Raw genomic sequence first — 17,412 nt, forward strand, 5'->3', positions numbered from 1 at the left:
TTATTATACTAACTAGCTTAGGTTCCTTGGTGGAACACGGTCGCTACCTGTCAGAAGCTTATCTACTGTATATGTTTGGATTGTGTTCTACATCACAGTCAAATATTATGTCCATGCCCAAATTCCCAGTCATCAGTAAGCTTATTACAGTTTTGTAAAGATTGCTAAACAGTATTAGAATTCTGAGATGTTTTATGATTACACCTGTGTTGTTGTAATTACATCCTAACCTCTCTTGTTTATCGCAGACAAGCATGGTGTCCGTGGAGGGCTTGACCAAACTGGTGGACCCATCCCAGCTGACAGGCGATCTGGACGGCACGCTGGAGTACGACCATGTCGAGTGGACGGAGCTACGTGTCTCGCTAGAGGAGTTCACGTGTGGAGCGCTGCACCTTCTCTCGCATTTGGAGGAGCTTCAGGAGACACTTTCACGCCAGGAGATGGCTGCGGACGCAGAGGAGGCACGCAGGCTCCTAGAGGAGCATGCACGCCTGAGAAAGAGTGCTACCAAGGCACCCGTGGACGAACTGGAGCAGGAGGGACAACGTCTCCTCCAAAAAATCAGGGACGGCGGGGACGGACGATTGTCCGGGGGACCTGATTTTCAGAGCCTTGTTCCTAGAGTCTCCGCCCTGCTGGACAAACTGCTAGCTGCACGCCAGCACCTGTTACAGGCCTGGCACAAACGAAAACAGCAGTTGGACCAGTGTTTCCAACTCCGATTGTACGAGCAGGATGCTGAAAAGGTGGGGAAAAAAACGGATTAAGATTGATTTGTTCATGCAGTTGAATATATTTACAGTGAGAATAGAGCAACCTATTTTATTTTTAGGATAACAAGACCAATTTGACAAAATTGTCTTTTGCTGTAACATTACTGCACAAGTAAGGGTGAGCAATATTACAGATTTTTGTCAGCTTTACGCTAGTTTTCTTGATACTCTTTTGTGGATTTTTTAGGGGGATGCCTATGGAGGTTCAGTTAGCTTTCAACACTAGGAATACTCACTTACTTATTCACTCATTCACGTCGATACCGCTTTATTCTGTATAGGGAAACCTGGAGCCTATCACAGGAGACTTAGGGCACTAGGCAGGGTACATCATGGACAGGTTGCTAATCCATTGCAGGACACACACATACACACATGCTAGGGGCAATTTGAGAACGGCAATTAGCCTCATCTGCAAAAGGAAATCCGAGCAAACCCATCAAGCACAGGGAGAACATGCAAACTCCATGCACACAGACCGAGGGACAAGTCAAGGGAATCGAACCTGGATCCTCGAGGTGCAAGGCGACAGTGCTAACCACTAAGCCATAATGTCGCACCATGTGTGGAAGATTTAGCTTCTGTATGCTAGCTTGCTAAGTGTTCAGCATACTAATCATACAGTATTTTTCTGATTGCTTAGCAACTGTGTTTCCAAAGATATAAACTCTGAAACAAGCTGTGAATGTATTGTGTGCTTGACTTGCTAGTTGACTACCTGAATGAATTACCCTCATTAGTATTATAGTTCTATTTTATATAGTCCGCAGTTCAAACGACCAGCGTGTCGTGTGTCAAGGTATGATTAAATCCAGGTTATGTAATTTCCGTCTATCTAACATCTCTGTTTTTGTGTCCATACTGTAGAAGAGTCATAAAGGCTTAATGTAATGATGCAAACTAGCCATGAGACAGTAATTGGGTGAATATGAATTTTAAACAGAAGGATGATTTGTTGCTCTGGAACACTGTAAAGTTTAGTTAAGGATTTAAAGCGGGAGTCAATTCCAAATGCTAAATCAGGAAAATAATGAATTGAGGAATGTTGAAGTCTGTCTATATATTCATAACAGTGAAGTTCCTCCGCTTCGCTTTCCCAGGAGGCCGGTTTTCATGCGTGAGATCGTGTTCCGTTTAAACCCAAACTGAGCAGGAGTTTCACACAAGCCTAGTCCTGCCGGCACGGTCCATCTGTGCGCCGATATTGCCAGAACACCGCTGACATCCAGCCTGAGAGAATAAATGAGAAAGAATTAGTGTGAGAGAACTCAATTGAGTATCGAGAGAGCGATAGGGATGCACAATCGAGACCACCTTTGTTGTATGAAATAAATATTTTGTTTTTTTACGTATCACTCAAGCATTTGTATATCCTTTTAAAATATAAGAATAATCTAAAAGAGCATATAAGAATGATAAATTCTTTCCACATGCACAAGAGAACTGAATTCAAGCAAAACTCCTTAAAATCTAATGCAACTTACCCCCAAACCTGACTGCTTCTGCCATGAGGTTACAGCTTGCCTGAACATCCATACACCAAAATCTATGCAGGAGGGAGACAAAATGTGTGAAAAAAAAGTTTGGCAGGGATCTTCTTAGCCTCCGGGTTTTAAGCTCGGGCACCCAAATGTGTGAACCTAGAAAAGAAGAAATCTTGAAATATTTTGCGTGTCTGAGTTTCCACATTCTTTAAGGGTCTCTGACCTTGACAGACATTAGAGAAGAATCTCGGACGTGTTGTTCTTTCCTCCATCATAGACTTCTGGAAATATTGTATCAACTATTGGGGTGGCAATACATTCCAAGTCAATTTTACAGTACTGTACATTTAGAAGAGATATTGTGTTTAAATTAAACCAGGCATGCTCAAAATATGACATCTCCTCGTTCTTCACTTTTGCAAAGAGCCGAACAGAGAGTAGGAGTGAATTTAACGGTTTATACTCGGCCTACGGGCAACTAAATTTTTCTGCGACTTGCATCCGCTGTTGAATAAATATGCCTGTTCTGTAGTAAATATTTATGCAGGAGCACTTGTCCTGATTGGCTCAACTTGATAATCTATGCTCTGTGAGGCTCGTTTATCACCATATGGCCTCATAACAGGAAGCACTCGAGTCTCTGCTAAGCGAGTGTGCTGTCCTTTTTCTCACCTCTCTCTTTCTCTCTCTCTCTCTCTCTCACTCTCTCACTCTCTGTCTGTCTGTAGATGTTTGAGTGGATTGGCCACAACAAGGAGCTGTTCTTGCAGACGCACACAGAGATCGGGGTGAGCTACCAGCACGCCACCGACCTTCAGACCCAGCATGACCACTTCGCCATGAATTCCATGGTAGGATTTCTAACAGCATGCGATATCCTTATGTACAAAAAAAAAAAGTCATCCTGGTTATAGCAGTGTGTCTCAAAAACACTTGCTGTCGAATTGCGTGTTTAAGGAAAGGTATTTGCTTAATCACTCACATTCGAACACCTGCTGAGTTGAATTTCTTATTTATATAAAGCGAAAGCTTGATTTAATAGGTTTAACGTCGTGGACTTCGTTTGACTTGGATAACTGTATAATTAGAGTAGGTTGAAGTACATGAATCGTTTTTTTATTATTGATTATTACTGATTAAGTTCCATTTAGCTGGATTATTTGATGAGTTGGAATTTTGCTGCATGACTTGGTTGGTTTAAGTTAGCTGGATGATTTGTGTTATGTTGATATTTTGTGGATTAGAACGAGTTTAAAGTTGCTGCGGAATTTGATTTGTTTGATTTGCCCTTATTTCAGTTCGAGTTAGCTAAATCCTTTGAGAAGTTAGAATTGGAATTAGTAAGGTCTCTGGTGAGATCTAACATGATGGATTATATATAATGAATTTGAGTCAGCCAGATCAGTTTTTGGGTTGATTTTGATCATTTGACGAGTTAGTAAGAAAATGCTGGATGATTTGATGCATTTGTTCAATAGTGCTCATTTGATGAGTTCCTGTTAGCTTGACTATTCAAATTTAGACCATTCGAATTAGCCAGATTTGTCTGAATTTGTTAGCTTAACATTTTGTTTATTCTTTTTTCCCCCTTCATTATATTCACTTTCCATCCTTTACAGTGATGTGATTTTCTACCATAAAACTCATTGCACCTTTTGCATCATTTTAATATTATTTACTTTGTGTGTCGTCTTTCCGTTCGATCAGAACGCCTACGTGAACATCACGCGGATTGCCTCGGTGGCCACGCGGCTGTGTGAGGCCGGCCACTACGCCGCCGATCAGATCCAGCAGGTCTCAGTGCAGCTGGATCAGGACTGGAAGAGCTTCGCCTCGTCCCTGGAGGAGCGCAGCGCCATTCTCGCCATGTCCTCTGTTTTCCACCAGAAAGCTGAGCAGGTCTGCTAGGGTTTTAAAATGTTTACAATTAATGGACACGGGGTTAAGGCTCTTCAAACTGCAATCACATTGAAATGAAACCCTGAAATTGTTTATCCAAAGCTTAAATGTTCCTTTCGTTACTTTAGAAATCTGATCCAATCATGGGACCTAAATCAAATTTGATAAATTAAAGAATGGTGCTTCCTTGCACAGTGACCTTTGCTAACTTGGTTGCAAATAATCGCTTATTATTTCAGTTCGCCAGCATCTGTGAAGTGGTCTTGTTTAATTTGCTGTGACTGTGGAAATAACTCCCACTTTGTGTCACCGAGCAAATCGCGGCCCGATCTCCTGCAGCTAAATGTGCTAACTCGGCTTATTCGGATCATTTGTTTAACGTACCTCTAACGTTTGTGTCTGTTTAACAAGAACGTTGAGAGCACTCCTCTGGGAATTAGTTTTTTGTCATATTACTTAATACTAACTCTGCTAATTTACTGCTGTGTAAATATCCATTTCCTCTTGTGTTTCTTAGTCAGTTCCTGGAGAACGCCAGGTCACTATAATGTCACTTACTTTAATCCTGAATTCATAATCAGACTAAAGTTAGTTTTTTACACCAACATCTCGGGGGTAAGATGGAAATTATTTGGCATAAATTCTGTGTCTTCTTTACTTTATTTATTTCTGCTATGGTTTGGCAGTTTCTCTCCGGAGTGGAGGGTTGGGCAAAGGCGTGCAGCGAGGGAGGATTGTCCGCGGCGATGCAGGAGCTGGAGTTGGCCATCCACGGCCATCAGAATCTGTACGAGCAGGTGACCACAGCGTACACCGAGGTACGTGCTTACACTGCTCATAAAGCCTTTCTAGCGTATGATGCTCATTCCTTAACTATGGTGTATTACAGGATAATACCCTGATACGGTATTAAAATGAACAAGAAACAATGTGACAATGCTTGAAAAACTATTTCAAGGTCTATAACTATAATTGTCCTGATCTCTGTTCCTATTTAAAAGTCTAGAAAATTAAAGGTATTAAATCCAAGCTGTTGAAAAGTCATTTATACATTATGATGCTTCGATGGGGGTTTAAGTCAAACCGGAACTTTTGATGCAGAATAACAGAACACAGTTATAAGAGTAAAAACATCTTTATTTGTCTGTATAATCCCCTGCTACACTAAAGATACACTAACTTATTCCAACATTTTACTAGTGTTTGGATACCATCAAGGTAGACTTTTCTCAGAGCTACGATCGGACTGCCTGCTTCATGTCTGAAACACTGGCCTCCCAGGAACCCCTTTAATGGGCCAAACATACAGTATGAAAATGGCTTGTACAGGGGATGTGAGTTCCTGTAATGTGCAAGTGGTGTTGGTGAATGTGCTCGCACAGATACCTGCGTCTGTTCCGCAAAGTGGGCGACAAGTTAGCTTCCATTGTTTAAGGAAAGTTGAAAGTTCACAGAAACGAGAAAGATCCCGGTTTGACTTGAACACCCCTCGTATTTGAAAATGTCTATTTTTTTTTTCTTGTTTCTCTCATTTGCTTACAGAAGGAAGTATGTCTCTGTCCTCTTGCAGGTGAGTCAGAAAGGGAAGACCCTGCTGGACGTCCTGCAGAGGCCCCAGCCTCAGGCCGACTCCGGCTCGGTGACGACTGGCGCAGACTACAGCCAGGCGGTGCGCGCCGTTCTGGACGTCATGCATGAGGTGGTGCACGAGCACCGCAGGCTGGACGGTCTGCTTCAGCACCGCAAACTGCGCCTGCACCAGCGACTGCAGCTGTGTGTGTTCCAGCAAGATGTGCAGCAGGTGTGCTGTTGAACATGACACGCACGCACGCACACCCACACCCACACACGTACACTTGTAGTGAGTGTAAAGTGGGAAGACACGACAGATTTGTGGTATGAGGTTTGAATTAAGGTGATGAATTAAAAGATCAACATGTGTTAGAAGCTGTAGACAAACCTGCGTCAGCTCATGTGCCTTGGGCGTCAGATCTAACGATGGATCGATGGATGTTCACCGTTAGGGGAGGAGTCACCCTGGGTAAGGCCACGCCCATTACTGGATGATGAATCAGAAGCACATGTGTGGCATATACAGTACCCAGTGAATATGTGTGTATACAGTACATACACGTCCATGTTTGAGAGTGTACAGTATGCGTGGGGCAGTGAGTGTGTGGGAGAAAAAGAGTGAGTGAGTGAGAGAGAGAGAGAAAGAGAGGCTGACTGAGTCACAGCTCTGGGTGAAATTTGCTTTGCGTCCTCTCTGGAGGTTTGGTGTATTATGTTTGGACTGTGGTCAATACACTCCTGACAATACACAGAGCTTCCTGTGAACCGAGGTCTGTTATTGCGCCGTGAAAGCTTCCCTTTCAAACTGTTCTTTAGGGTTTTCAGAAAGGTGGATGGGAGCAGGCTGAGTGGTCTAACGACAGGTTTGCCAAGCCCAATTTACCTATAAAGTGCTAGCTAAATTAGAAGAACATACTTTATTAATCCCAAGGCGAAAATGCATTCACTCACTCACTTACTCACTCATTCACTCATCGTCTCTATTGCTTTATCCCGTATTCAGGGTTGCAGAGAGCCTGGAGCCTATCCCACAAGGCGTAAATACAGTGCCATGAAAAAGTATTTGGTGTCTGTTTTGTTTTTTCTGCAGATTTGTCACATGTAAGAGACTCAGATCATTAAATAAAATTGTATATTACATAAAGATAACCCATATTACATAGGTTACAAATGTTACACAAAGATATGAATAAATATAAAATGTAGTTTTTAAATGATTTAATAATGGAAAAAATCTGGCCATACCTGCCTGGCACTACATGAAAAAGTAATTTCCCCCTAAAATAACTGGTTGGGCCACAAAAACTGCAAATAGCAATGAGTCTTTCACTGGAAGAATTTTGGCCCACTCTTCTTTGCAGAATTGTTTTAATTTATCCACATTAAAGGGTTTTTCGAGCATGATCGGCCTGTTTAAAGATTGCAATTGGATTTAAGTCCCGACTTTGACTGGGCTGCTCCAAAACCGTTATTTATTTATATATATATTTATTTATTTATTTACTTACTTATTTTTTAAGCAATAACGAGTTGGACATGCAGATGTATTTTGGATCATTGTTTCTGCTGTATACTGTACCCTAAGTGCACTTGAGCAAACTTAATGGCCGGACATTCTCGGACAAGCTTAGAAACGGCTTTGTAGCTCTTTCCAGACTGATACATGTCAATTACATTGTTTCTCATCTGTTTTTGAATTTCTTTAGATCGTGTTGCTTTTTGAGACGTTTTACCCTTCTTTACTACTGTATGTCAGACAGGATCTATTTACGTGAGTTCCTGATTCAACATGTCTGGCAGTAATCAGGCCTGGGCATGGAAAAGTGAAATTTAACTCAGCTTTCCAAAAATCACACTTTATACAGTATATGATTTAGCTAGGGTGCAATTAGTTTTTCACATGGGGCCAGGTAGGTTTGCACAGTGTTTTTCCCTTAATACATAAAATCATTACTTGGGCTATCCTTGTGTGAGGATCTCAATCCTTGTGACAAAATGTGACAAATTTGAAAAATAAATAAATAAGGAAGGATCGAATATTTTTCACAGCACTGCATACAGTATATAGTACATATTTTTTAATATCTGGCAACCCTGTCCTTATGGAACCCAAGTCCAGCCAAGTTTGCATTTTTTGAGCTACTGTACATATGAGGTGGTTCTCTATTATGTGTATAAGGATTTAATGCATGTTTTCTTTTTTTTTTTTTAAACTGCATGCTTGAAGCCAATCTAGTCATGTGACAAAGTAAAGAAAAACCACCCACCTATAATAGAAACGTTCCTCTAGAGGCAAATGTACAGTAAATATAGTACAAATACAGTATAAAAATGTCCCCGTTAATAGCTGACAAGATGAAATAAATAAAAGGATGTTTATGATGTTTTGCGCAGCCTTCAGGTCATGTTTATGAGTTGTTTCTTTTGTTAGTGTTCTTCCTTCACATTGTCATTATATTTAATTCACTAAAGCAAAAAATAAAAATAAATAACTCGCTGGAACTTGATGTGTGTGAGTGTTTTAAGGACTGAAATCGGCATTGAGGGATTTTGTACATGACTGATTCTGGGTTTCAATTCTGAATAGTATATATGTGTGTGTGTGTGTGTGTGTGTGTGTGTGTGTGTGTGTGCATGCGCGCAGGTCCTGGACTGGATCCAGAACCATGGAGAGGCATTTCTCAGTAAACACACCGGCGTGGGGAAGTCTGTACATCGTGCACGAGCGCTACAGAAACGACACGACGACTTCCAGGAAGTTGCACAGGTATGAACAATGTGTGTGTGTGTGTGTGTGTGTGTGTGTGTTTGATTGAGAGAGAGAGAGAGAGAAACAGAAGCATAAAGCAGCAAAACCTACATGATGTTGCATGACTAATATCGGTACTGGTGAATTGTTTCAGAATTCCATAAGACAGGAATAAATCTTTTGGGGTGTGCTGTTCTAGGAAAACAATCAACTACGTAGTTCTTGTCCTGAAGTGCACATACAGTAGTAACGTGTTTTATTCCGCTCATCCCACAGCATTCGAAGTTAAAAAGACTTTTCCAGCTTGTTATGAAACTAATCATGGCTTTCTATCCAATCAGAATTCCACAGTGATGTATTATAACAGAGTATAATGTCCTCTCTTTGTCTCGCTGTCACTCTCTTTTTAAAGAACACGTACACCAACGCTGATAAGCTCTTAGAAGCGGCCGAGCAGTTAGCACAGACGGGGGAGTGCGACCCTGAAGAGATCTACGCCGCCGCCCATCACCTGGAGGTCAGGGTTCAGGAGTTTGTGCGCAGAGTGGAGCAAAGGAAACTCCTCCTGGATCTCTCGGTGTCCTTCCACACACACACCAAAGAGGTAAACACCCCTCTCTCTCTCTCACACACACACACATTTATCTTATTTCTTTTTTATTTTACAATTAATCCCAGTACTGTATATATAGTAAACATTCTGTATTCATGGACAGCACTGTACGAGAAATCATACATACAATACAGCTGTTGTCGCCACATCTGGATTTGCACAAAACCGTTAAGATCTCACCCAGAGGAACAATTTGTATACATACATTATGTGTAAGTTTGTACAACACCTATGTGTGTCTACGTGTCTGTGTCCAGTTGTGGTCATGGATGGAGGAGCTGCAGAAAGGCCTGGTCGAACCCGTGTGCTCGGAGTCGGTGGACTCGGTGCAGGAGCTCATCAGGCAGTTTCAGCAGCAGCAAAGCAGCACGCTGGACGCTACGCTCAACGTCATCAAGGAAGGGGAAGAGCTCATCCAGCACCTACGGTGAGACTGAGTGACGGTCACATCAGCCGGGACACCCTAGATTTATGTCAGAGGCAGTAGCACAACTGGACACATCTGCACGATGACACCTCGAGTCACGTCAGTGCCAGATGTGTTCATCACTGACTACTCAGACCTGCCAGATAGAACATCTGGCGGGTGCGTCTGTCCTCCGGAGCTTCATCACCTGTTGACTGCTGTGTGTGTGTGTGTGTGTGTGTGTGTGTGTGTGTATACGCAGGGACTCGGCTCTGGCGAGTAACAGGCTGCCCCACGCCAGCTCGGTGGCTCACATAGAGAGCGTGCTGCAGCAGCTGGACGAGGCGCAGGCTCACATGGAGGAACTCTTCCACGAGCGCAGGATCAAACTCGATATCTTCCTGCAGCTGCGCATCTTCGAGCAGTACGCCTTGGAGGTGTGTGTGTGTGTGTTTAAGTGTGTGTGTGTGTAAGGTCTCTGTCGACGAACGTTGTACGCTTGTGTGTTGTGTGCGTGCATGTTTGAATCTGTGTGTTCTGGTCAGCGTGTCGCTTATCGAGCATGGCTGTATTTGAACACACGCATTTCCCGATTGGGTACGAGCCTGTGTTTGTTGATTTTGTGTTTGCGCGATGTTTGTGTGCATGTTTTGTGATCCGCAGAGTAAATAGTTACAAAGTTACCTACTCGGTGTGGGTGCGTGTTGCTAGGGAATATGTGTCTCTTCGTTTCTCTGAGTCAGAGATGTATTTAAAGGTGCAATAGGCGATTTCTGAAAACATTTTCTTCAAAGTATAAATGTGTATAACGTGAGGGGAAAAAAGCAGTGGTATAAGCCGTTTGGAAAACTGTGTTATGGGCTGCGGCGTATAATATTATTCTATTTGCCTCTATTCTATTCTATTCTATTCTCTGGTCTTACAGTAACAGCGCTTTCTGCTCAAGCCGACTGTCTCCCCAGTCAATGCTGTGCAGGTGTGAACGTGTTACATCAGTTCATTTGTAACTTCTGGAAAATTCATCAACGCTTACAGTTTTCTGGGATTTTTAAGGACCAGAAGTATTGGAACATCATCAGGGGGGAAAAAAACACGTTCAATAATCAACAGTGCGCGTTACAGTGAGACGCTTGTTGAAGAGCTGAAGTCTGAAGCTGATATACAAAGGCGTCGTGATCTTGCATGATGACGCACACACTTGGGTTTACTCTGAGACGTTAAAGCGTCCTCCCGATAGTCCAAGAGTCACTTCTGATGAAGAACTGAAGACAGCGGTGCATTCGTGGCCCGCAGATCAGCATGAATCATTTTTCAATGAGGCAACACGAAAACTTGTTGGCAGATGGACAAAGTGTATTTAAAAGCAAGGAGATCATATCGCGAAATTATGCATATGTCTTTTTCAAAAGTTAAATATTAAAATAAATTCTTGTATATAAACTCTCATATACTCGTATAATAAATGATATTGTTATATTTTATCGTTGCTCTCAGGTCACGGGCGAGCTGGACGCATGGAAGCAGGACCTCCTGCGGCAGGCGACGGATTTTAACACGGAGGAGCTCACGCTGGCCGAGCAGAGGCTCCACCGTCACACCGAGCGCAAACTCGCCATGAACAACATGACCTATGAGGTCATCCAGCAGGGACAGGACCTGCACCAGTACATCATGGAGGTACAGGCGTCAGGTGAGACTCGCATACGCTGTCCTCAACGCACTTCGGAATGTGTGTGGGCGTCAGAATTAGAGCTCACAGTGACACGTTTGATTTTCACTGATTAACCGCTATCCGCCAGGACTTTAATTAATTAAATCAAGCTCGTTAATCAATAATTGGTTTAAATAGAAGCTTAAAACCTGAATGCTAAAACTCAAAACAGATTAAAGCCTATGGATGCCTTAACTAGGCTGCTAGTCATTTTTACCGTCTAGACTGCCAGATATATAAATACATAAACAGATAAATAAGCCTTATAACATGAAAAGCCTGTAAGTCAGACTTAGTGTGTGATTTATGGTAAAACCTGCTGCTTAGCTCTAAATGTTCCTGACAGCACTCAGAGCAGGGATGGGGAGATGAAGAACGGTACACGGATGAGTTAAGGCTTTAGAGAGGATGAACAAAATGCTGCACGAGTGCGTGGTGTGGTTTCAGTGGCTCCTGTGGGTTTCTCCTACACGGGCATCAACAACAACATCAACACCTCCAAGGCACTCGCTGTGGTTGAGAAGCTCGTCATACGGGGAGGAATGAGAGATTTCGAGAAACAAAACTGAAAAAAAAAAGAAAGGGAAAAAAAAGTCCTAGAAGGTGGGCGTAAGGACAAAGAGTGTCACGTACAGTAGTGCTGAGAGGAAGACAGAGAGAGAAATGGAGCGAGAGATCTTTTCCATATCATTCCACATATGTAGTGTGTGCAGGGGTGGGGTTGCTATGGAAACCCCCCCCCCTCACCCTTACATTCCCTATACCAAGGTTGCCATGACGACAGGCCCCCTCGCTAGTCACCCTCCGGGTTGCCGATGGACACGGTTCATCGTTCACGTCCGGGGGTTTGCTGAGTGTGTGTGTGTGTGTCTGTGCATGTGTGCAGCACAAGCTGCTGTACAAGCCACCCTGTCACGCACCTATTACGTTCCCATGGGAACCGCCTCCTGCTGCCCGGTGTGTAGTTGCCATGGAGACTGCATCACGCTGCCCGCAGGGAGCAACTATGGGGGTGAAATGAGAGTGAAGGAGGGGTAAAATACCCTATACTGCTCCAGCAGACTGAAACACACAGACACTCGTGCTGTCACGTGCATGGTATATGTGTGTGAGCGCATACCAATATTAATGCATGCATGAGGTAAAGGGTGAGAGAGAGAAGAAAACAGTGTGTCCTGCATCACTGGGTAGCTGGGTCACTCGGTGTCTCTGCACAGGCGCTCACCTGGATGACATGTCCCCTGTCTCTCTCACACACTTTTTTAACAATTACACACAGGATTGAGAGCGGCCAGCCGAGACGTCTCGCTATGCTCGTCTTATCTCTCTAGTGCCTCCTGCTGGATGGTGCTTTACTCGCATCCCTGCTCTGTTTAATCTGCTCCCCATTCCTGTGCATGAAAGGCTGATAATTATCACGGGAGCAAATCATGACCTGGATAATTAGGGAAAAAAATGACTGACGGCAAGGAGAAATAGAGGCGGGGATGTACATGCATAAATACTGGCACGCTTGATAAAAACGAATAAAACTGAGCGAATTGTTTTCAGGAATTTATCCCTGTTACAGTCAAAAGTTTGGACACATTCAATGTTTTTTGTTCTAGGATTTATTTTCTACATTCTGGAACAATACTGGACGTTTCGTTCATCTGGCCTCGAATAAAGTCATCAATTAACAAACAGCACCTCAGATTAGAGGCGTTATGAAGGATTTACAGAGCAGAAGTAACAGATCTGTTTCAACATCAACTGTTCGAAAGAGATTATTGTATATTTTGGATGAACGCCTTCAGCATTGTTTTACAGTGTAGAAAGCAATAAAAATCAGGGAAGACCACGGAATTAGAAGGTGTGTAAAACTTTTAACAAAAAGTTAAGGGTGAGACAAAGATCAGGGGAAACCAATTAAGTCAAAGGTGGTGAATAGAATAAAACAAAACAGGACAGAAGGTGTGTAATTTTGATATTTAAAAATTTTTTCATAAATTTTTTTTTGTTTTAATCCTGTCTCGCGCCTGTCCTGACATTAGGGTGTTACGTGCTTCTGTTCACCTGTTGCGTGACTTACTTTCGGTTTCTTAACTTTACATTAAACAACATTAAATGACCTAGATTAAATTAGAGAAATGGGAACAAATGTTTTACTGCGACAGGTTGCAAAGTGCCCAAAAGATACGATTAAAAAATAGGTTGTTTATGTAACAACCCGAGCAGCAACCTTGTTTCCCCCCTCACCTATTCCAAACACTCAGCTTTTAGCATCACTGGTACATTATACTAATCACTGGCCTGATCATCTGTCATCGTCTTTCTCACTGATTTTTCAAGCCTTAAGTTAGATTAGAGAGTTTTATGCTTGAATGATTAAAAAAAAAAAAAACATCCCTCCGAAACTGCTCAGGTACAGGGACTAGACTGAAAATGAGAGACAAAACTTGTCAAATATTACATCCAAAAAAGTTCTTCAGGAAGAATAATACAAATTCATACGTTCCCAATCTATGCTTTGAGCACATTTACACAAGTCCTGTTTCAATTAATAAAAAATAAAAAAAAAGCTTTCCCAACACTTGTTTCAACAAGTGTTCCATGATGAATATTTACAGAAACTTCCCCTAGCAGCACTGAGCCTCTTCCTCTACTTTCTAACGAGTCGGGAGATACTTTGTGTAACCCGAGAAAAGCTTCCTGAGAGCAAGATTGATGGGATTATAAATTCCGCTAAGTACTGGGATATTTTATCTCAAAACCCATTTGACGTTGCTGCAAAGATAAGACTTGGCACACGTTTATGGAAACCTGTGGCATGAACTGAGGAGGGAAGAGCGCTTGCACAATCCTAAGAATGTAAAAAATGAACATTGCAAACATCGAGTTCTGCAATTTAAACTATCCAGGACTTACAGTATTACAAGTGCCTCAAAAATCCTGGTTAGACATTCCAGCGGTTCTGTTCTTAACTTTAAGTTTAATAATAATACTTAATAACTTTAAGTAAAAAAGGTTAGATTTGCCAATCATTTTGCACTTTATAGTAAAGAAAATGCTAAAAATTTAAGTAAGTATTTCCAATTAAAACTGATGCAATGCATTTGTATGATTTGGGCGACAATAATTTTACACCTTACTGTATATTCTGATGAAAAAAAAAAGACTGTGCTGTATTTTGCGGGGCAAAAAGTAGTTAAACTGTGAAAGACTGTTTTAAATTAAAACTTTACTGTGTCCCGGTAAATTTGTTCAGAACATTTACTTGTATGGAGGTTGGCAAAAAGTTTGCACCTTGCCTCATAAAAAAATAATAAATAATAAAAATTTAGCAGGGGGAAAATTAGCTAAAAATGTAAGTAAGTAATTTCAATCAAAACTGAAAATATTTAACTTAAAATATTGACTGAAGCATGCATTTGTATTTTGATGGGGAAAAAACTGTTCTATTTTCTTGGAGCTTATCTTTTGGGAAGAAATCAACTACAACTGTAAATTAAGTTTTATAATAAAAAATGTATAGTTTAAGGATAAATTTCTATTAAAAAAAAACAAAAACAAAAAAAAACGTTATATATATACATACATACATATATGTGTGTATATATATATATATATATATATATACATACATATGTGTATATATACTGTATATATATATATATATATATATATATATATATATTTATATATATATATTTATAGAGGGTGCCAATAATTTTGGAGGAAAATATCTATCTATCTATCTATCTATCTATCTATCTATCTATCTATCTCTCTTTTACTCTTTGTGTGTGTGTGTGTGTGTGTGTGTGTGTGTGTGCAGGTATGGAGCTGAGTGGAGAGAAGGATGTAGATCTGGCAGCTCAGGTCCAGGAGCTGTTGGAGTTTCTGCATGAGAAACAACACGAGTTGGAGCTGAGTGCAGAACACACACACACGCGTCTCGAGCAGTGTTTACAGCTTCGCCACCTACAGGCTGAAGTCAAACAGGTCTGTCTGTGTGTGTGTGTGTGTCTGTGTGTGTGTGTGTCTGTGTGTTCGTGCACCACATTACCCAATCCTCATTATATACTGTACAGACACACCTGGGAACAGTGCATTGACAGAATGCTGTCTGAGTGTCTAAGTGATGCCTTTACCTTTAGTTTAACTTTAAATACCAGCTGATATCTCAGTGCATCTCTCTCTCTCTCTCTCTCTCTCTCTCTCTCTCTCTTTCTGACCGGCATTGCACTTCCTGTCCAACAGAGAAATGAATCAGTTGAAAAGCATGATTTCTCCTTTGGCCTTGAGCAGCAGACAGGACGACTAGCTCTAATCAACAGTCATGTTCAAAATGTCTTAGTGTAACAGAATCCAGCTGCAAATCAGCGGTTTATATCTAGACAGAAATGACACAAACTTCTAAACATGTGCGTTTACATAATATCATGTTCGTGTATTCACGTGTCCAGGTTCTCGGCTGGATCCGAAACGGCGAGTCCATGCTCACGGCGAGTACGGTGAACGCCGGGTCTCTGTCCGAAGCAGAGCAGCTGCAGAGAGAGCACGAGCAGTTCCAGCTCGCCATCGAGGTAATGACATCATCAGGTGTGCTTTCTTCAAGTAGAGTCGCTATTTTGTTGGCTGTGTATGTTTTTAGTTTTCTGTTGTTTCCCTAATTTGCACTCATTCTCCCACTCTATACACATTTATCAGAAATGTCATAAAACTGTATAAAACAAATATAAAACAAAAAGTTACAATCAGGTGCATTGCACTGATAACTCCACCACTACAATACTGTTAATTTAATTGCGTCAGAAACGTTAAAAGCGGCGGTTTGTAATTTTTACTTCCACCTGCTGCCTGTAATGTTAACTGCAAGGGATTGCACATTAATCCACCTTTTCTTTTTTACTGAAACTAGAGAGCAAACGATTAAAGAACAAGCTAGCAGAAGTATTTAGACTTTAATATTATTCATAAGAAGACGAGGAAGAATAAATCTTGCAAATTGCCGTATAGAGAACAAGGTGTATGTGGTAAAGGACATAAAATATTAAGAGAAGCTTGAAATAAAGAACCCTCACCTCCATCAGCATGCCGCAATATTTTACACTTTTTAATATGACATTTTTTATCTTGCAAATTATGCAAACCTAAAAACCATAAGAGCAGTATTAACAGTTGGAGAGATGCCGCACGTTACAACAAATCAGACAATGACATTTGTCGTTTATTTGTCGCCTAATTTCATTATAAGAGCCTGAAAATATGTTCGTTCCATCTCCAAGGGCTGCACCTGCAAGAAACTTTGAAGTGCACCCGCAAAACTTTTTACTACTTCGACTCCCAGTAAATATCTGAGACGAGTTTAATTCTGCAAATTGCCTCCTATAATTCACAACTAATCACGACCGGTTTCAGCCGGATCTTGGGAGCGAGCTTAAGAGCCGCTCTGATTGTACGCCAAAGCGTTCCCTCTGTGCCAGACACTCCAGAGGCAATCAAGGTTAAAACGCACACTGCGGTGCACTAGGTTGGCTTTTTAAATGAAAATAATTTTTTTTTTTTTTTAGTCAGTAAATAAACACTGGCTTCGAAAGCAGCTTTTCGTTTCCGTGGTAATAAAAGGAGACGTGGATTAAGTAGTGCTGGTGCCAGGGAAATGCAGTGAAAGGAAGCTGTTAGGGTTAATTCATCTACGGAATGAGAGGTTGTGGTGTTAAACAATGAAATTCGATAAATGAAATTGATCTCCATGTGCATAAAGCAGAATGTTAACTGTGATCTCTATCTACGATATTATCACGATACCTGGATTTGTATTGCGATTCCATTAACATCACTATTTTATAGTATGAATATCCTGATTACATTTTTATTTCAGTCTATCACTGTGATGTGCATTTTAAAGTGCACAACTTGTGGGATGATAGAGGAACACCAACGTTTTACCACCCACATGCAAAAAACATGCAGGCCTGGAGCTCACAGGAGACATGGGGCATGAGACGGGGTACATTCTGGACGGGGGTGCCAATCCATCCACATGAACACACTTATTTACACACCATGGGCAATTTGGGAACACCAATCAGTCTGATCTGCATGTTAAGTAAAAACTGGTAAAATTCCACCAAGCATGGAGAGAACATGCAAACTCTATGCACACAGACCTCGAGGCGGGAATCGAACCTGGATCCTGGAGGTGCCGCCCCCCCAA

At 41.6% G+C, this 17,412-nt stretch overlaps 1 protein-coding gene across 1 annotated transcript in view; it reads left to right on the top strand.

The window, feature by feature from the left end:
• Positions 1 to 17,412, top strand: part of kalrnb (kalirin RhoGEF kinase b) — an 81,067-nt gene that overhangs the window by 22,299 nt on the left and 41,356 nt on the right. The window contains exons 5-16 of the mRNA XM_053498166.1: positions 249 to 749; positions 2,989 to 3,111; positions 3,968 to 4,159; positions 4,846 to 4,977; positions 5,730 to 5,960; positions 8,376 to 8,498; positions 8,893 to 9,084; positions 9,351 to 9,520; positions 9,762 to 9,936; positions 10,994 to 11,189; positions 15,028 to 15,194; positions 15,659 to 15,778. Coding sequence (XP_053354141.1) covers positions 249 to 749; positions 2,989 to 3,111; positions 3,968 to 4,159; positions 4,846 to 4,977; positions 5,730 to 5,960; positions 8,376 to 8,498; positions 8,893 to 9,084; positions 9,351 to 9,520; positions 9,762 to 9,936; positions 10,994 to 11,189; positions 15,028 to 15,194; positions 15,659 to 15,778 — 2,322 coding nt within the window. The remainder of the gene's footprint in view (positions 1 to 248; positions 750 to 2,988; positions 3,112 to 3,967; positions 4,160 to 4,845; positions 4,978 to 5,729; positions 5,961 to 8,375; positions 8,499 to 8,892; positions 9,085 to 9,350; positions 9,521 to 9,761; positions 9,937 to 10,993; positions 11,190 to 15,027; positions 15,195 to 15,658; positions 15,779 to 17,412) is intronic.

Source organism: Clarias gariepinus, chromosome 6 (assembly GCF_024256425.1).
Source record: "Clarias gariepinus isolate MV-2021 ecotype Netherlands chromosome 6, CGAR_prim_01v2, whole genome shotgun sequence".
In the NCBI taxonomy this organism is placed as follows: domain Eukaryota; kingdom Metazoa; phylum Chordata; class Actinopteri; order Siluriformes; family Clariidae; genus Clarias; species Clarias gariepinus.